Source organism: Pteropus alecto, unplaced genomic scaffold (assembly GCF_000325575.1).
Source record: "Pteropus alecto unplaced genomic scaffold, ASM32557v1 scaffold123, whole genome shotgun sequence".
In the NCBI taxonomy this organism is placed as follows: domain Eukaryota; kingdom Metazoa; phylum Chordata; class Mammalia; order Chiroptera; family Pteropodidae; genus Pteropus; species Pteropus alecto.
The window spans coordinates 6,910,822-6,931,339 of NW_006433950.1; the positions used below are offsets into that span (position 1 = coordinate 6,910,822).

General features: G+C 37.3%; 1 protein-coding gene across 1 annotated transcript in view; it reads right to left on the reverse strand.

Moving 5' to 3' along the window:
- Positions 1-228: 228 nt before the first annotated feature.
- BBS2 (Bardet-Biedl syndrome 2) overlaps positions 229-20,518 on the reverse strand; it is a 23,889-nt gene continuing 3,599 nt past the window's right edge. The window contains exons 2-17 of the mRNA XM_006908768.3: positions 19,157-19,384; positions 16,918-17,043; positions 16,581-16,643; positions 15,694-15,771; positions 12,800-12,904; positions 12,630-12,716; positions 10,020-10,155; positions 9,646-9,785; positions 8,796-8,940; positions 8,540-8,711; positions 7,781-7,910; positions 6,498-6,629; positions 5,887-6,024; positions 5,098-5,210; positions 1,428-1,576; positions 229-700 (exon numbers count right to left, since the gene is read on the reverse strand). Coding sequence (XP_006908830.1) covers positions 594-700; positions 1,428-1,576; positions 5,098-5,210; positions 5,887-6,024; positions 6,498-6,629; positions 7,781-7,910; positions 8,540-8,711; positions 8,796-8,940; positions 9,646-9,785; positions 10,020-10,155; positions 12,630-12,716; positions 12,800-12,904; positions 15,694-15,771; positions 16,581-16,643; positions 16,918-17,043; positions 19,157-19,384 — 2,049 coding nt within the window. The 3' untranslated portion in view covers positions 229-593. The remainder of the gene's footprint in view (positions 701-1,427; positions 1,577-5,097; positions 5,211-5,886; positions 6,025-6,497; positions 6,630-7,780; positions 7,911-8,539; positions 8,712-8,795; positions 8,941-9,645; positions 9,786-10,019; positions 10,156-12,629; positions 12,717-12,799; positions 12,905-15,693; positions 15,772-16,580; positions 16,644-16,917; positions 17,044-19,156; positions 19,385-20,518) is intronic.

Here is a 20,518-nt window from a genome sequence, read left to right on the forward strand (position 1 = left end):
GAGAAATAAACGGGTCATTAAGAATTTTGAAGTCTATTCGTTTCAGCAGTTAACATTACTCTCACTGACACATCACACTGAACTGACCTTCCCTTAGTTTAAATTTGTTTACGCACACCTGTCAGTGATTAAAAAGGCACATTAATATCCATATCTTTTTCTCCACGTAATACAAATGGCTTATGCAATTCTGATAGGGTGGTGATTTTAAAATCAGTCAACGAAAAGTACAACATATTTAAATTTTAATGAAAAGATAATCGATTTTAAAATTACAAATTCGATTACAAGACAAAAGACAATACCTATACACCAATGTGACATACATACAGAAAATCTGGACTTAGCTGCCCTACGTTTCAAAGCATCCACCTTCCTCCGCACAAACCTAGGATTGTTCGGCAACAGTACCATTGCTTTTTAAAAATAAAAAATGAGGAGCCTTTTTCAGATGCAATGCTTTGTCTCTCATTTGTACAGCTCACCAAGGCTATGTTCATTCTCAGCCTCTGGGTTCTCCAGGGTGCTACATAAAGCAAATTTATAAGGAAAACCACTCTCTAGGAACTTCGTTACCATCTGTTTCTCCTCTCTTACGAGGACGCCGTCCCCACCTTCATGACTCTGAACAACATGTTGATGTTGTTGCTTCGGATGGCATCTCGACAGGCAGTGACCACCTGGTTCTTTGGTTTTCCGACTGTATGAGGAGAAACATCGAATCAGTACAACCCAAAAGACTATTAAAAGTGAAATTATAAATCCGAGTCCAGTTTTAAAAGAGCATAAAACTAGGGTAGAAAAGAGTTACCAGTAGTGCAAATTCAACTAATTTATCTTACCATTCCCTAAAAAAAGATACCTTTGTGAGGGAATTTCTTACATACCAAACCTAGAGACCATCTCAAACCTGGAAACCGAAAGTCAGTTTTATGGAAAAGGATCAAAACTCATATCCACCTACCAAAGGTTATTTCTAAAAGGAGGTCAAAAGCACTGATCCAAAACAGCAGATTTTAGGTATAACTCTCTGGCTATATTTCTGCTTCCTTTGGTTTACTCTATTGTTTGGGGGTGTTCGGTTTTATTTTTCCTAAATTTTGAGTTGAACATAACTCAATTTTCAGTCTCCTTTTTTTTCTAATAGAAGTATTTAAGGCTTTCCTCTTGGGTATATGCCACTAGGTTTTTCTTTAGAGGATAAAACAAGATCTAAGAAAAGTTGCTGCAAGCTTTCTTTCTCTTTGAAATGTGGAGACTTACTAAAGACAAACAATGGGCTGACTGAAACTCAAGTGACTGGTGCCAACTTGAGTATTAAAGGTATCTTTATAGATATGGGCCCCAATATGAATTCTTGAAGCTACTACCATCTTCAATGGTTCCCACCTCAAAAGTGCTAATTACAGTGCTACGAAAAGACTCACCACGCAGACGACCTGCTCTTTGAATGGCTTGATTTACTGCTTTGAGGTTTCCCAATAACTCTGTGTGATTGTTACAGCGAATTTTATATCCATGTAGCAAGTCTTTATTAAGGTCATAGAGTTCCATATAGCGATTCTTCATTGTTTTCCTGTGTAAACCATTTAATTTCCATTTAACATCACTGTACCTCGATATGGCAGGTTTAAATTAAAAAACTTGCAAACATCTTAGACATATAAAAAGACAAAACACCAAATTTTTCGCTGTATTATCATTAAAACAGGGTAACTGCTAAAGTTTGCTTTAAAAACATTGAGAAGTGTCTATCAAAATATTCTCTTTCTTCCAAATAGATGGAAGACAAGTGGTGCATGGTTTGTTTGAATGTAAGAGCCAGGAATTATAAAGTGCCCACTGCTGGAGGGTAGAGAAAAGTGAGCAAGATGACAGCCTGTGTTCCAAGTTTCTCATTAATATTCATTAGACAAAATGGACCTACTCTTAACATTTTAGACAATTAACAGATTCAGGTTCATATTTTATCAAGGTTTTAAAAACAAAGGCATAAACTTAAAACCACAATGAGATATTACTATACAACAATAAAAACAACCAAAATAAAATAAATTGATAATACCAAATGCTGGCAAGGATGTGGAGCAACTAGAACTCTCGAGCACTGCTGCTGGGAAGCAAAGTGGTACAGCTACTTTGGAAAATGACTGGGCAGTTTCTTACAGAGTTAAATATATACTTAGGATACAACCGAGCAATCCCACTATGAGTTATTTACCCAAAGAAATGAAAACATGTCTGTAAAAGTCCTGTATGCAAATGTTTATAGCAGCTTTATTCACAGTCACCAAAGTCCGAAAAAAATTTAAATGTCAATTAATTGGTGAACGGATAAACAAATATGATATATTCATACACTGTTCAGCAACAGAGAGGAACAAACTACTGATATATGAATCCCAAAGGCATTATGGTAACTGAAAAAAGCCAGACTCAAAGGGCTTATAACGTACGATTCCATTTATATGACATTTTACAAAAGGTAAAAGTATAAGGTGAGAAATCAGATCAGCGATTGCTGGGGACTGGAAGTCAGAAGCACTGCTGCAGAGAGGTACACGGATGAGGAAAACGGTCTATTTTGATTGTGGCAGCAACAACACAATTAGATGTTTCTCAAAATGTTTTGAACTGTAAACCTAAAAGTTAATTTTCTGCATGTGTATTATAAATCATGTATCAACTAATTTGACTTTAGAAAATAAAAATAAATACATGTACACACACACACACACGCACACACATATCTCTCCAAGAGCCTCTAAATAAAATATAAATAATTCAGAATAAAAGGAATTTAGAGGTTGGTGGTCACTTTCCTCCAGGTTAGCACAGTTAAGCGCCTAAAGCCAGCAAAATCTCTTTGACTTTAAAAATAAATAAACCCAGGGAGAGAGGGAAAAGGAGGCCTATAGATAAAATTGTCCAGTAAAAGCAAATATCTTTTATACCTTGCAGAAAATAACTGGAAAAAAACGAATTGGAAAGTAAGAGGCAAAACTATCTCAATTTACAAATGACACAAGTATACATCTGGAATAACTAAACTACAAGATAGTAAAGTAGCAGATTATAAAGTCAACATATAAAAATCAATAGTGTTCATACATACAAACAAAAAAACAGAAGATATAATGTAGAAGAAAAATCCTATTTATAATTGCAAAAAGAAAATACCTAGGCTTAAATTTAACAAGAACTGTCCAGTATCTACATGAAGAAAACCATAAAACACTTTTGAAAGACATAAAACATGGCTTGAACAAATGTTATGACATAGCATGTGCTTAGCTAGTAAGACTTGAATGAACATCATTGTAATGATTTCACTTCTTCCCGAATTAATAAATTTAATATGATCTCGATAAAAATGCCTACCCTTATCATAAAAAATTCATGATAAAGTTCACTGGAAAGAACAGTCACGAGTAGCCAAGAAAATCATGAAAATGAAGAGCGACAGGTTGGAGAAGCGGGTACCTAGCCATACCAGATGACTAAAACACACAAAACACCTACAAAGAAAAGAATGGTACTGTCAAAGGAAGAGACGAGAAAGAACAGAAAATCCAGCAATAGACCCACTGCATGTGGAGATACATCATAAAGGAAGCACCTCAAATCAGTGGAAAAACAGACTTTAAAGTAGTAGTTTGAAACAATGTGATAATCATATTTAAAAAAAGATAAAATTAAATGTATTACACTGAAAACCAGGAAAAATTCTAACTGGAACTGAGATTTAAATGTATAAGAAGAAAACATACAAGTACTAAAAGAAAACATTGGTGAGTAAAGAAACCTTTTCTAACTATAACTTGAAATGTAGAAGCATTAAAAAAAAGACTGATCATTTTGACTACATAAAAACTTAAAGAAGTATTTACATGAAAAAAACAAAAATCATACAAATTTTTTAAAAATCTAAGCAAAGTACTCATACTATATTGTTTTAAGGGCTTGTTGTCTGAAATACTTGTGGCTAAAGTTCTATGATGTCTGGAATTTGCTTCCAAACAATACAGTGCCTAGAAGAGAAAGCAGGTGAATGTAGAGATGAAACAAGACTGGCCATTAGCCGATGAGCATTGAAACTAGGTGGCTGCTCTGTAGGAAATCATTATATTATTTAATCAACTTTTGTATGTGTTTAAAATTTTCAACAATATTATTTTTAAAATCATTGACTATTTGAGCAACACCATTATAATTTTTGCCAATTCAGGACTTTCAGGAATAAAACATAAGCAGCACCCTGGGCAAACTCTTGCCTCTCACACATATACATAACCTATCTGGTTAACTATTTCACTCAATCGCCTTAGTATGTTTTATTGCCAAGATATATTCTGCATCCAAACAAGCAAGAAGCTAGACCTCCGCATATTTGTTTTCACCTTTTTATTGAAAAATGTAAAACACATTCATAAAAATTCACAGAAAAATGTTTGTTAACCAGGTCAAGTAAAAGGACATTGCCAGCACCCCAGAAGTACCAATGAGTTTTTCTGAATATTTTCTTCTAGAGTCTCTCCTCCTCTAGAAGAAAATACTATCTCATACGATAATCTCTTCCTTGCACTTCTTCGCATTTTCATCTATGTATGCTTCCCAAATGATACAGTTTAGTTTTGTCTGTTTCCAAACTATATATAAATGGAAGAATTTTTACATATTTTTTTGAGTCTTCTTTCAATCTCCATTATGCTTGTAAGATTGGTCCATGTTGTTACATGTCGGAGATAAATGCATTCTCATTGCACGTCGTATTCCATTATATGGTTATATCATAATTTATCCGTTAAACTGTTGATGGTAGTTTGGATTGTTTTCACTTTGGGATTTTTATGAACAATGCCTTTATATTCTTGTACGAATATCCTGGTTCATATATGCACAAGTTTCTCTATGTTATAAACCAGGAGAATCTCTGAGTCATAGGATATGCACGTTCTCAACTTTACTGATAATGTCAAGTTATATTCCAAAGTCCTTATACCAATTTACACTCCTACTGGTAGCATCTGAGAGTTGCTATTCCATATTGCTGACAGTTTTAACCCTGCACCTGTCCTAGCCATGGTAAATACTCACATGTCCCTCATCAGACGAGCATCCTCAGCTCGGACCAGCAAACTTCGGATCAGGTTAGAATTCTCAGCCATGTCAGCACTGAGCTTTTGATGCACTGAATGATGCTCATCCACCTGGAGGCCATGAACACGTGAGAATTAAAAAGGCCTCCCAAATTTCTTGAAAACTAGACAGGTCGGGAAGACCCTTTCTACCATATACCGAGGCCCTTTTCTTTCTCCTGCTTACTCGTACCATCTTAACTACACATTGTTTGAACCTTTCCTCAATGAAATAAGTAGTCTATGCTGCCTCTAACACTCAAGGTAACATTCCCTTTGGATCTTTCCATGTCTTAGCATCGGGAGCCCTAGCAACACACATATTAATATTTTAGGGATTTGGGGTGGGAATGCTGTTATAATTTGGGGCCAATCACAATCGTTATTTTTCTTATAAATTTGGGTTGTTGGAAAGCACTAAACCAAAGAGCAAAGTAGATACAACAGAGAAGATGAAGGGTTAGCAAAGGAAATTGCGATGTAATATATAGTTTTAAAGTATTCCCCTAAACCAAACAGCAAGCAGGGTGGTCAAGAGCTAACTACTCCCATTTATAAAAGAAATCCTTTAACTAGTGAACTCTCTGGTACTAGTTCAATTCTGGTTTTAAGAATTTGCAAAAATTCTTTAAATCATGACTATCATATAACATACATACAGCTGTAGAATCATTACTCTCCTCAGAAACATTTCAAACACCATTAGACCTACCAAGTTCTCATGATGGCATCTACTAGGTGCCCTCACCTTAACTAGCACCTTTCGTAATTCCTCAAAGTAGGCGGGGAAATCTGCTTCTACCTGAAGGTCTTCAATAGCAAAAAATGATGCCATTGACTGGATGATATCACCAGCCAAGTCAATATCATCAGTATTTATGGTGATCTATCCAGAGAAAAAAGAGACAAGTTTAGCACCCTCGGATATTAAAGACGAACTTGGCTGAAACACTACCTGCACCTCCCCACAATCAACACATCTACTGAGCATAAATTTATATGTGGTGATGAATACGATAGGCATCAGCCCTCAAGGAAACTACAAACCACACCCGTTATTTCTAGCAATAGGCTAGAAGAACAATCCTTTAGCCTTGTAGACTAAAAAGGAAATCATTCAAACAGTGAAAATGTTTCTCTTCACCTCTGTATTCTTAACCTTCCCAAATTAGATGAGGAAGGGCTGAAGAGGAAGGGGCAGAAACTGCTCTAGGTTATCCCCCAGGGTCTAAGATGGTTAACGCTAACAGACCAAGCTGAAATGTGGTTTTACGACCTTGCCCTTGGTGTTACCCAACTGACTTTGCACTGGTGGTGAACACTATGTGAGAAATCTATACCCATGACCGTACACGTTACCTCTCCACTGAGTTTTATTTTTATATACAGCTGGCCACCATTCCGTAAGGATGTGAAACACACTTGAAATGGAGCATTCTGAATGTTGGTGTCTTCGGGTAACAGAAAGTTCTGATTGAGCCATATAACAACCTTAAAAATGAAGAGGGTGCAATGAACTTCCATTTTTAAAGTATGGTCATTCTTAAGAGTCATCCTTCTTTCTCATGTTGTTATTTGGTAAACAAACAAACAGTTATACTTTACCCCCAAGAAAACACGAACCACGCTCCCTTTTCCCACCTCACATGTTCTTAAGTAACATTCATGATTACGTCCGGCCCCACAGCACGTGAAATTCAACAGCATTTTCAACTCAGACATAATCTCATATGCTATATGGAAACAATTCAGGTAAAATGCTAATCTTGTTTCCACGACAGCCCTTCTGTGGCCATACCCTGGACCGTGCAGTCTGCTTAAAACCATTCCAGTCATTTCTTTAAAAAGTGTTAAATAAAATATGCACACTCCCTCTTCACAGACAGAGATACAGCCACATGATGAGGTGAGAATAGGTTTTACAAAGGTAAGAATGGTGCTTCACGGTGGTTTGTAACACAGGTCTCACATAAGAAGCACCTGGGAGGCCTCTGGAAGGGCCCCCAACAGAGTTTCTGGTTCCACAGGCCCGGCAGGGGCCTGAGAATTTACATGATCAAAAGGCCTCGCTGAGAATTCTGAAGTCCAGCTGCAGGTAGCACCCACTAGTATCAGTCCTTCAGGCTTTACGAGGTGCTATCACATCAATTAGGAATCTTAAGGGGCCCCTGTGAGGTAAAATACCCTCATTTACAGATAAGGAAATCAAGGCTCAGATTGGTAAGAGGCGTTCCCCAAGATCACAAAGGATTTAATGAGTTAAGGTAGTATCTGAACCCAAAAATGTGCCCAGCTCCAAGTCCCGCTCTTTCCATTTTGATGTAGGTTCCTCTTGAAACACTAGGTCAGGGCAACCACACTAAGACCATAACAGAGAAAGAGAGGCATGACAAATTGGTAAGAGTTCACCTGTAACTAAGGCTTGCTGAGGTAAATCCGGTGTGGTTTTTTTCCAAAGTGAGAGGAGACATTTTAACAATATTTTTGTTACAGGTTATAAACCAACTCCAAGCTACATAACTCTTTCATGTCATATTGACAGCTACCAAATAACCCATTCATGTAATTCCTCCTTTCTAAGAAATAACATCCAAAGGATTCTAAAACGCAATAGTATTGAAAGAAAAAAGCCAGATGCTTACTCTCGGGGCCCTTTCGGTGATGACAAAGTTGACATAGCTGAGCGGCTCGCTGGCAGAGTCCGGGCTGGTCAGCGCATACATGGAGAATCGGGGTAGCTGTCTTGTCAGTTCAAATACGTGAAACTGGGTGCTGTGGCCAACCAATGTAACGTAAGAGAACTGTTTCGTGTAGACTGTTATTTCAAAGTGCAAGGCCCCAATTATAAAATCACTACTGGGCCATCAAGTGGATATTCAAGGGTTTCACTGACAAAAAAAAAAAACACCCCAAACTTGGGTTAAAGTCCTACAGTAACAGGGTTTGGGATTTAGAGATGATATAAGACTATACACACACATCTGTGCGCCAAGGGTTTAAACACCCTAAAAGAAATGTGGAGCGGCTTTGATCTCCCACAAATCTACTGTTTTTCTTCACTAGCTGAGGTTATATATAACCCTAAGATACATCTCAACCCTGTAGTCTTCGTGGTCAAAACTAGAAATTGACAAACCATCAATTAAATTTTTTGAACTTTTGTAATTATGAAATCATTAAACTAAAACCAGAAAATAACCATCTTAAACTTACATACCCTATTTTTAAAAAAGATTTCAAATTAGGGAAATACAAAGGCCCTGGGAAACCTCGCCTGGGTGGGTAGAGCCGTCAGATGGCTTCTCTGGCCCCACAGACTCCCTGGCATAATGGAAAAATCTACACATCTCATCGTCCTCTAAGTGCTGTCTGGAAATGAACTGTGACTTGCAAAGGGTCACCTGCTTCTGTAACCCACGAAGGTTTTCAAGTGCAGATCCACAGGGACATCTTTGGGAGGTGTAACTGGGATGCGGATGGAGCTGGAGAGGTTATGAATGCTGGGGTGTACCACGTGGCTTTCCCCGAGAAAAATTCCCTCTGCAAAAATCAATACCGCTCGGATGATGGTGTCTGCAGGGAGGAAAGAAAACAGCAGTTCAAGAACCACTCCAGGACGGCACAGGTACCTACAAAAGCCGGCTGCACATGTCTTACCATTCGAAGTAGAAATGCACAACTCTGCATGGGCGGCCTGAGTCTCGTTGCCCAGATTGACCGAGAGGGCGGTGTGGAGCTTCGTATTGGCTGGAATTATGCCCCGCTGCCCTTCAGCCTCATTCAGTGGACTGCTCGATTCGGCCTGCGAAACATTCCCAAGCAGTGAACTAATATCAATTTTAAATAATACAGCTATTCTGCTTCAACAAACGCACTGTTCATCATCTTATTACATTAATCTGATGCTTTGGAATTCAGAAGACTCTCCTCATCAGTGCTCCCCGTTCTACCTGGCCTTTCTGAAGTGAAAATACCCACGTCCCTTCCACATTTAGGGTGCACTGTACCCCATTGTGCCTTTTATATATTTTATATTGTTCTTTTAAAATAACAAAATAAACTCGCTTAGCATAGCAAATTCAAATGCAGTTATGCATGACAGGACAAAATAAAATCTTCCCCAGTTCATCCTCTGGCCAGTTTGGCACCTACATGTGTACACACACACACGTGCACACACACACACACACACACACAGTTTCTGTAGCTGTCACTTTTTATGTTGTTTTTGAAAAGCTAAAAGATACTCCATACATATTGTTCCTCCTTTTTTCACTTAATGATACCACAGTTATCCTTCCATATCAGTCCAAGTATACACACTGCATTCTTCTGAGCTGTTTAGTATTCCCAGAAAAAGGCTGATGCAACCAGCACTCTGCCAGTGGGGAGGAAGGGGCCTGCACTGTAGCAGAGGCTCACATTCTCGTTGTTCTTGCACATCTGCCAGTCCTCCTGGTCCTTCTCAGCTTTTCAGATTCCGTTTCCCCGTCACGCTAGGACCTACCTTGGCATTTTCCTCATAGTTCCTGAGCTCCAGCAACAGATTCTGTTTTTTCTGACTCAGCTCTCGGATCAAGTCCTGCTCTACACTGGTGTCCATGAGGTTCCCTCTCATCTCAGCCGTGCCTGGCAGGTAGCCCCGGACTAAACACAAGGAAAAAACATTCGCCACACTAAGGAATATCCCAAGAAGAGCCAAGACTACTTTTAAGTCATCAGTTACCTGGTCGTATAGGACCAAAAACCTAAGTTCTCATTTCCTCATCTTAGGTGAACTTACTAGGACAAGAGAACATCAATACAAACACATTATAGTGGAATTTCCTGGTATCCTGCCCCAATCGAATCAAAAATCCGATTTCCCCCGTCCCGATTTACTTTCCCCATCCACTGAGCAGCAGATTAACTGCACGTGGCCGTCCATCCGGTAGTCCCCCTCTACCACACCAGCAACTGCAGAAGAAAAGTTGTCTTTAAAGATGACCTCCCCGGTTCGGTCACTTCGAGCATCAACCTAAAAATAAAATAAGAACTTGAAAAATTGCTTATGTCATGGTTTTTTTAAAAAAACAAAATTTTTAAAGTCATTTAGTTTTGGAATTTTCAAGAGTACGCCATGGAGCCCCGTGGCTTCTGAGGAGGCACCTATGACTACTGGGGCCTGAGGGGACCATAAGAGAGGCCTTACCCGCGTGTGTTTCCTTCTTTCTAAATAAGTTGTTTTATATATCGGCCTTTACATAATATTTCATTGGGAGATATGGGTTAGCTGAGAGGCAGTACATATAGCATATACAACATAGTACAAAAGTCCAAACTGCCCGGGTTCTGATTCCAGCTTTGCCACTTACTATCTATGGGGTCTTGAGCAAGTTTCTTGACCATTCTATGCTTGGCTCTTCATCGGAGGATCGATGACAAGAACATGAGAAAAATAACTGAACCTACACCTCATAGGGTTGGAATGGGGCCTAAAGGCGTTACACATGTAAAGCACTTAGAAGAGGCCCAGGCATATAGAGGTATATAAAAAATGTTAGCTCTATATAACAATTTTATCTTTATTATATATAAATGTACAAAATATAGTTATATCTAAAGTTTGAAAAATGCCACCCTGGCCCGACCTTCCACCACTGATATAACCTTTTACAATAACCCTGTTTGAGAGTCCCCCTTCCACATAAACTATTGAGCTACCTTAGCGAGCCCTCCTATCCCCTGTAAATCTCTTCCCAAGAGAGGCAAATAAATAACTCATCGGAAACAAATACATCTCAAAAACAACAATGAAGAATAATGGCTTAAACTGATGATGTCTTGTCTAAGAAAATATGCATTATCAATAAAAGTCTAGCTGTAGAAAATCTAGTAAAGCAATCATCTCAATGACCAGTGCCACTCATTATTTGTGTCCTTTCATAAACATCCTTCTGGGCAAAACTTTGTAATGAAAAAACAGAGTAATTTAGGGCACAGCCTACTATTAGCTCCTATTCCTTGTCCAGAGGCTATCACATTCACATATCCATGCTATTAATAACAACATCACATAAGCCTGAAAATTATAGATCTTAAAGTCTGTGAAGTAACGAATGGCCTGTATTTTACCAAAGATCTTAACACATCAACATAACCCGCTAACTCAGATGGAACAAAACTTGCTTCTTTCTGGCCACTTAAAGGCCTTCAGCACTGCGTTGCCACAATATTCAGCAAGCAAGAGGGTTCTCTGCTAACTAAAAAAGTAGGGCTACAAATTAACACTCCTGTGTATTCTGCTCTTCCACTTTATCCAACATGGAGGCTTACCCTGGAGAGGGTGGCCCTCTGACTTGACAAACGACCTACTGAAGACAGAATTAATCAGCTTATTGCCTTTATTTAGTATTTTTTCACCTACGTTCACGTTGTGTCTATATATTTTCCTTTCCTAGGCTATTTCTATTAAGTGTAGATAACAGTTTTTCTTCTTTTATAATGAACTGTGTAATTTCCTTTTTTAATGCTCTGGAACAGATTACATAATAGAAATTCCTTAAAATTTTGAAAATGTTTAACTACAAAAACATCTAAGCCCAGAGTCCTATTTGGAGGTAAGTTTTGATAACTTCTCAAGTCTTGTAATTTCTAATTTTTAAATCAATCATAATAATTTATATTCCCCCAAAATATGGTCCATTTTATAGATTTTCAAGTTTCTTAATAAGCAACCATACAGTCTGTCCTTATAATTTGTCTCCATCCCAGAGACAAAAAGGAGCGGAGGAGCAGGAACCAACATAACAACTTTTTAGAATCTGTTCCTCACATACACCCAAGGAAGGGTATAAGGTATGGGCCAAAAATAAAGAAAAAACAAAGAAAAGATAGGAATTAGCTGATTTCCAGGCAATCCAGCACTGACAGACAAGAAAGCTCGGGCAAATGGTTTCCATGGAGATCTGGCAGCTATTTAGGCAGTTTCTAACAAGACAATTCTGACTTGCCAAAAGTCTAGAAAATTCTGATTTAAAGTTAAAAAAGGAAAGAAAGAAAAAAAGATTTTGAAGTTACAGTTGGGAAAACAATATGATAACATGATTATTCTCATTAATTCTAGGTTTTCAGTCAGTTTTCAGATTTATTAGGAAAGAGCTATACAAACGGTTCATTATTAGCTTATTAAAATTCCTATTTTTACTGGTCTATGCCTACGATCGACCACACTGCATGGATTCTCATTCTTTCAAGGAAGAGATTTAGAAAGAATCTTCTGGAAATTATTCCCCAAACAGGGTCAGAAGACTAAAAAGATATTCACTCATTCCATAGTGCTGACAAGTATAACAAGAAGAAAAAAATGTGGAAAGATTATAAAGTTAAATTTGAAAGCACAGCCCAGGAATGCAAGTTTGTACTCTCATGTTACTGTTTTGAATCATACAGCCAATATATCTGGACAAATATTACTTTGAACTAAACCTGAACTCTGCTATTGAAACTTACCTTCCCATTGGACCAACCAGTTATCAGTTCACATACTCCATCAGAATTAAGGTCAAAAGCATGAATGCTCATGGCATGATTTTTGGACTGAAAAGGAATTCCAGTAATTAGTATAGAAGTCTCTCAACAAGTATAAAATCTCTGAATATCAGAGGCTAAATCATACTAACTTTAATTCTCCAGTATCGGGCTGTTTTGTCATAAACTCCAACTGTGCCATTGGAAAGGGCATAACCAAAGCGACTACCATACATGGGGCAAAGCGAGGTGATTATCTGCAAAAAATAACACATAAAAATACAACAACTTTTAATTAAGGCTCAATTTAATTCAAAGTATGGCCTTATAAAATTGCATGCCTTGCTACAAGTGTGTTAAAATTAGATTTAAATGCACTTCCAACCCATTAGTGGGGAATGAAAGCCTCTTCTCTATAATCCATGTCATCCATTTCAGAGGTGCATAATCAGAATTAAATAAAGTCACAGAGTCTGCTGTTTTAGATCAGATTATGTGGCAAGTTTCAGCAAATTATTTAAAAAAATAAATAAATAAAACTGAGAGATTAAGGAGGAATTAAACAGAGTACACAAGATCTAGAGTACAAAACAGATGTTATATACATTAACTCAAAATGTTTTAATGATTATTCTAATTTCCTTACCTTATAATATCCCACAGTCTAAATTTTAAAAAGACTTATAAAATCCACTGGTTTCAAATATCTTTTACATATATATTTTTCTTTCTATGACATAATTTTTTTTTGCTAAAGATGAAAAACATTTTTTAGAAATAAACGTAATCCCTCCAAAAGTGAAAACCCAGGCACACGGATCTGTGTATATATGTAAAAATATACAGAATGTATATATTATACAGAAATATTTATAGGACTGTTTTGGGGTTTAACATCTCAAAGAGATAAAATGTTAGATACTAAATGAAATTACCTTTTAAAGTTAAAACCAAAGCTTAATAACACCAATGATCCTGCAGCTCTACTTTCTAATTCTGACCCTAATACAAGAGCTATTAAGAAATAAATTGTATAAAGTAAGGAATAGTTATGTAATTTCCTCTATGCCTACAGCTTTTCTACAAAACCACCCACATCACTTAACTCTGAATACAAAGTGCTGTGTAGGACTTCAGAATTATTTCACTCAAGGCATTCTTCTGGCAATACTCAGTACTGTTCGAGTGCCAAATGAATTATGATTTTGCTGGTCTGGGAAAGACATTTGAGCTGAGGCCAAAATCAAACCAAGAGGACAGAAAAATGGCCCTGAAATGAACAATTTTATAAACTCCACATTTTCATAAATTTAGCCCCAGATTCCTTAGGTCCTTTAGTTCTTCCTTAGTTCACTAGTTTCTTTGTTTTGTGGACGAGAGGATCAATAGTCACCTCAGATCCCTAGCTCTAGTTCATGTTCTCCTGGCCTTTTCTAGAATTTAGAAAAAAAGTGTTTCAAAGCATGCACTTTCCTCATATCTAGTGTTGACAACAAACGAAAATCCAACAAAACCTGAATGATTCCCACCAAATGGAAAAAGATTCACTGTAAATGTGCACGAAAGGGTAATGGCAATGCAGGACAGCACCTAGGGGCCGGAAATTCTCAAGTTGGATTTTTCACAGGCTAGCAGGGCGAGGTGGCAAATCTCTCTGAGAATCTCATGAAAGCTAAGGACCCTCTCTCCAGAAAAACACATGTTAAGCACATACACATAAAGCCGAACCCGTTGCATCGACACACATCTTCAGACTGCTGCTTTTGGCACTCAACTCTCCCCTTCATTTCTTCTCTATACACAACTATCACTTTACAATTATAATAACTGAATATATCAAAAGTACAGTAGGACTAAAGAAAAAACCTGCGACTCTCACTATAGGATAAAGGTAAATCAGTTAAAATCATTGATAACATTGTATATTAATATGCAATTTTCGCTGCTTGGTCTCCTTTCGCAGTTAGGAGAACAGAAGCCTGACTTTCCAGGTAGCTGTTCTAAGTGAAGGGAAGCAAGGACAAGTCGTCAAGTGTGGTTTTGAGGCCAGTGCCCCCCAGCTTTTCTGATACAGACGCCCAACCTCCGCCTGACTAAACTTTGCAGAATCCCACCATTCTGACCTCTAAACCTCCCTTCTGCTGTTTTTTTCTGCTCATTTACAATGTTCACAAGCCACTGCTCCTTTATCCCCTTCTCCTTCCTTAATTCAGAATATCCTCATTATTTTTTGTTTCCATCTTGTTCAAGCCTGAAAAACCAGCAGCATATATCCTAAGAATGTCGAAACTGCAAAGGAGAAGAGCAATCTTAGGCACTACCTTAAAAAATAAAGTTTAAACTCTTTAAGAAACATATCAGGCTCAATTACATGAAGTAATTCTAATCACAAAGAAACTACCCGAGTTCTCCAACATCTAAATTTTCAGCTGACCTTCAGAGATGTGCCTAAGAAGGACTTAATGTGAATGAAGAGAAAAAGCATAAAAATCTCACTGAGGCACTTCATTCAATCTCATTTACTATACGTGATGATGAAGAGGGGGACAAGACACAAAGGCTCGAATCCTGACCGTGCCACTTGACTAAAAGCCATGACCCTGTGTGAGCAACTTAACAAAGAAACTTGACATCAGTTTCCTCATCTGTAAAATGGGAATAACATTCCTTTCCTAATAGAGTTGTTGTAGGGTTACATGAGTTACTTCACGTAAAGCACTTAGAACAGTGCCTGGCATATATCAGATGCACAATAAATGGCTACCATGATGATGATGACGATGATGATGTATTAACTCATTTTAAAAAATGGCTTTGTGCTCAATAATTTTCCTCTATTTGATCAGTATTTCCAAAATATATCCTTTACAAAGATTTTTAAATGTTTCTTTCTTAGTAAAGCACAGCTCTGTTAAATCCACAGTTTTTACCCTAAAACTGTCTGGATTGTGAAAAAGATGTCGCCGCTCTCTCATCTGACATTACATTTGATTGTGTTGATCTATCCTGCCCTGGGTTACCATAATTCTGAGGTGGCACCACATACCTCCGTTTCTGTCATTTCTGCCACGATCTCATCTTCTTTAAAAACACGAATATCAAAGTCTTCAGATCCAACAAGAAGCTGAAAGGAAAAAAAAAAACCCATCGTGCATATTTAATTCAGCAAGTGAACACAGAAAATTTTCCATAAATAAAACAAAAACTTGCAGAATACTTTGTATGTCACTACTGCTGCCCGAGAGCTCCAACCTCCCGCATAGCTCAGGAGGATCCCTCTAACATGGTCGACGAGTCCCGTTAGCTAAGGCAAAGTGGCTGGGAGAGACTCTGTCTGGCCACGTGGGCCACACATCTTGCCAGAGAATGTGCTTCCAGCGAGCACCTCAAAGTGCTCCCCAGTTTAGCACCTCTCTGCCTGCAGATTGAAGCCCTGGTTCAAATGCCAGAGCCCGGTACCCATGGACAAGAGAGGAGTAAAGTCATTGCTCGACACAGCACGTCATTGGATGCTCAAGAAGCTAACTTCTAGCGTAACCATGAGAACAATTTCAAAGGCTGAGAGCCAATTTCTAAAACTTTTAAATTCCTGAAAAAGTTGGCCAAAATTGAAAATGACTTGCTAATATAGTTTCAAAGCATCAGAAGCAGTTTATAAAGTTATAAATATGACTGTGGTACCATTGACCATTCTGCCCTCTCTCCCCGTCCTGTGTCTTTAAAACATCTTGGCTTTGATCTTTTTATTAGACAAAGGAAGTGATTTATTGTTCAAAAGAGAAGAGAAAGACAAATAGGCCAGTTAGCTCATTATTTAAGCAAAAGAGTACCAAAATCAACCATGAGAAGCTAACACCTCTCTCAACACTAGTATCACTGTCATGGGAACATTTTCAGCTAAACCGGCACAGAAGTATCTCCTCCTCCACATACCTCTTTCTTCCCATCACCATCAAAGTCACACAAAGCCAAGGAATGAACATTATCTCCAGTAACCTGAAAATAAAACTAAATATTATGAATATGCCATATTTTTTCACTTAATCTGAATATCCTAGCTACATGAAAGATTATATAAATCACCAATAGGTGTGGTTCAAATTTTGCATATCCTTTTTTTAATGTACAGAATTACAAATGCAGTTCCATTTTGTTTTTTCTCATTCATTAGTCAATGGTAAAAAAAAAAACAAAAACAAAACTCATAAATAAAGAACATTAAAAGTAAAACTATTTAAGAGAACTAAAGAGAATGTTTTGTTCTTCATACCGTCCAAAAGAGGTCATTTCCTTCATGATCAAAACCCTGCAGAGCACAATTTCCACCAATAATTGCAAGAGGAGATGAAATGTCTCCCAGTGTCCCCAACACAATTGCATTGGCCCCATCTGCTACCTAAGAAAAAAAAAGACGATATAAAATCTCAAATAACAGCGATGTACAGGCACGCTGGAGGTAACTTTATTTGGATAGTCAAATGTCTCTATCATCATTTGTGAGAAGCCACGTGGTCTCCCAAGAGACAGTCCAGGGCTGTCCACTGAGGACAGTCACTGCGGCATATGTGGGCTTATGCAAGGATGAGCGCAGATCCAGGATACGCTCCAGCCCTTGGCCTCACACGCTGCTCTGCTACAATAAACTGCTGCAAACCCAGGGCTCTCTCAGACCACCAGGTTTTAGAGGCCAAACTACCCACAGAATCAAGACTTATGCCTTTAAAAAATCCCAAATTTTGTAATCTATTTTAACCATTTTGGATGGAAATCGTTTTGATACTTATTACCAGTTCTCTTACTTCTCCTCTTTTTCATTGTAAAGTTATTAAAAAGTGCAAAAAATAGTAAAACACCTATAGTCCTACCACTTAGAATTAAAAAATGTCCCAGACTTCTTGAATAAAGTACAAAAACATAATTTAATTTCTTTTTGGAAGATTCAAGGACATCTTCATCAACACTAATTATTTATTGCACAGAAAAAAAACAATCAGTATTATATAATCTTTAAGTAGGAAAACTATTTTAAAAATTGTCTATAAAGACTTCATAAGAAATCAAAACTGCTAAATGACCAATTAATCGAAAAAAAAAGTTAAAAGGTAAACAATAAACTGGGAAAAACAACTGCTATATAGAAGACAAACAGTTAATACTTTTATTAATAAAAGAGTTAATAAAAAACAAATAAGGGTCAATACCCCAAGCCAAAAAAATACCACAGAAAATTCATTATAGAAATAAAAATAGCCAACAAACAAGAAAAATGTTCTTTTTCACAATATATCACTTTTCATTTTTCAGATTAGCAAAGATGAAAAAGAATAGTACTATCCATTATTGTTTAGGGTAGGATAAAACAGGAATTCTCATATTGAGGGGAAGGTGGAAAAAAGTAGTCTTTCTAGAGAGCAATTTAGCAATTATCTATCACAATCTCATTTTAAAAAGGTTTTTAACTCAGTAATTGTTAAGATGAATCCTTGTGTTTATCAATTTCATGTGTCAATCTGACTAGACCACGGTACCCAGATATTTGGTCAAATGTTATTCAAGATGTTTCTGCGAAGGTATTCTTCAGATGAGATTAACACTTAAATCAGTAGACTCTGAGTAAAGCAGATTACCCTCTATAATATGGGGGAGGGGGACTCATCCAATCAGTTGAAAATCTTAATAGGAAAAGGACCGACCCCCGGGAAAGGAAGGATTCTGCCACGAGACTGCTTTAAGACTTGCGTTTCGACATCAGCTATTCCTTCGGTCTCCAGCTTGGTGGCTGACCCTGCAAATTTTGGACTTGCCAGCCTCCACAATCATGTTACCTTATTTTAAAAAATATATCCCTCCCCATGCCTCTCTCTCAGTATATATACACATCCTATTAATTCTGTTTCTCTGGTGAACCCCGACTAACACAGTCCTATTAATTCCCTGACTAATTCTATCTTGTACAAAAACATAGGAAGCGTATCTATGTGACTGAAGATTTCTTAGAACAGAAAAACACTAACCATTAAAGAAAAAAAGTGATCATCTGGACTTCATTAAAATTGAAAACGTTTGCTCATCAAAAGATATCTATGTATTGGAATAAGCCACATACTGGAAGAAAATATGTGTTATGTATAAACCTGACAAAGAACTTGTACCAAGTATATCCAAAGAACATCTACAAATCAATAATACACACAAACTAGCAATAAAAAATAGGCAAAAGACTTAAACATTTCACAAAAGAAGACATATAGACAATAAGCACAAGGTGTTCCATATCACCATTCATGAAGAAATTGCAAAATGAAACCAGTTATCAACCATGACCAAATAAAAAGGCATCAAGTGGATAAAGCATATGTAAATGGCAACATCTCCACATTTAACTGCACTACAACAGTCACATAATAAACCAAAATAAATATCTGATCTCTTTCAAGCATTAAAAAAAGAATAAACAATGAATATTAGTGGGCAATGGGAACTTTACGGTTCTAAAGGGGTATACTTGCCTCTCTGTAGAACAAATCTGAATTATTGTAGACGTCGTAAGCCAAAAGATTAGTCTGTGTTCCCACTAAAAGAGCATCATAGCCAAGTTCAGGGCTCAGTACTCCTGCAGTCAGGCAGCTGACTGCCTGATTAATGTTGAGAAGTGAAACATCAGACTCCAGGGGGCTCTGGAAGACCCTGGATGCACCGAAATGCTGGCTCCGTGTATGAGGATTGTGAATAAAAACCTAAAACAAAAACAGTTAATTACATTCCCTTAGAACCAAAAATGTAAAATTAACACACATTTAAAAAAAAGACGGGTAATTAACAGATATCAAAATTAATAAGAAGTGACTTTAATCACCTACAAAACTCAAAACACCCATAACGTGGTTCTGTGCGTAGCTAGCTTTCAATACTATGCATTGTGGCAATCCACTGGTTCTCAGCCTTGTAAAGAACGAGGTAACTCACAAGATCTAGTTGTTGCTCACCAGGGCAATTCACATGCTACCCGCCTGCCAAATGCCAAGGCACTCTTAGAATAAACCAGCCTTTTCCTGATCAACCCACAGGAAGCTGCTACCAGCTACGATGATTGCTGCATACCACAAAGATCACAGAAAATAGAATAATAAACACTTCCTTTAGTATCTTTCACTCACGTACCTAATAAATTTATTTCCTAACCATTAAAATAGTCTGGTAGTTAGTAAATCTGTTTTACGAACTTAAACTGATTTGTACAAATCAAACTTCTTTTCACAGTCTATACTAGTAAGACAAAATTAAATAATTAGCCCAAAGTTAAACAGTTTCAACTACCATAAATATAATCACCTGAGTGTTTACACAAATCATTCAATTTCCCTAAGCTTCCTCTGTAATAAGGAGGTCTGGACTAAAACATGCGTTCTCAAAGAGGGGTGATATCTCTCCCAAGAGGGGTAACTGGGTTTGGGGTGGGGGAATCTTATATATTAGAATGGCTGCTTGCCTGCCAAAGGGCCACAGTACAAAAACAGATATACAGTATATCTGTGGCATTAAAATTCCATTAGGGAAATGCTCATTTTCTTAAAAAAGCTCCATGGCGGGGGGCAATATGAAAAAAAAGAGAGAAACAAGACTAGAGATTCCTAAGCCCCTTTAAGCTCTAAAGTTCACTAATTTTAAACAAGTATTTCATCCCTTTGGTATAAATCCAAACAGAATTAATTTTAAATTATTACCTAAACGAGGTGACCCATTCAACAAAATAATTTTCAAAAGGATTAGAAACATATAGAAGAGGTGTATAGTTACTGAAGATCGCATTCATATTCTCACGTAATATTTCACATTTGTAAAAATGTTACTGCATTTGATCCTCATAACAA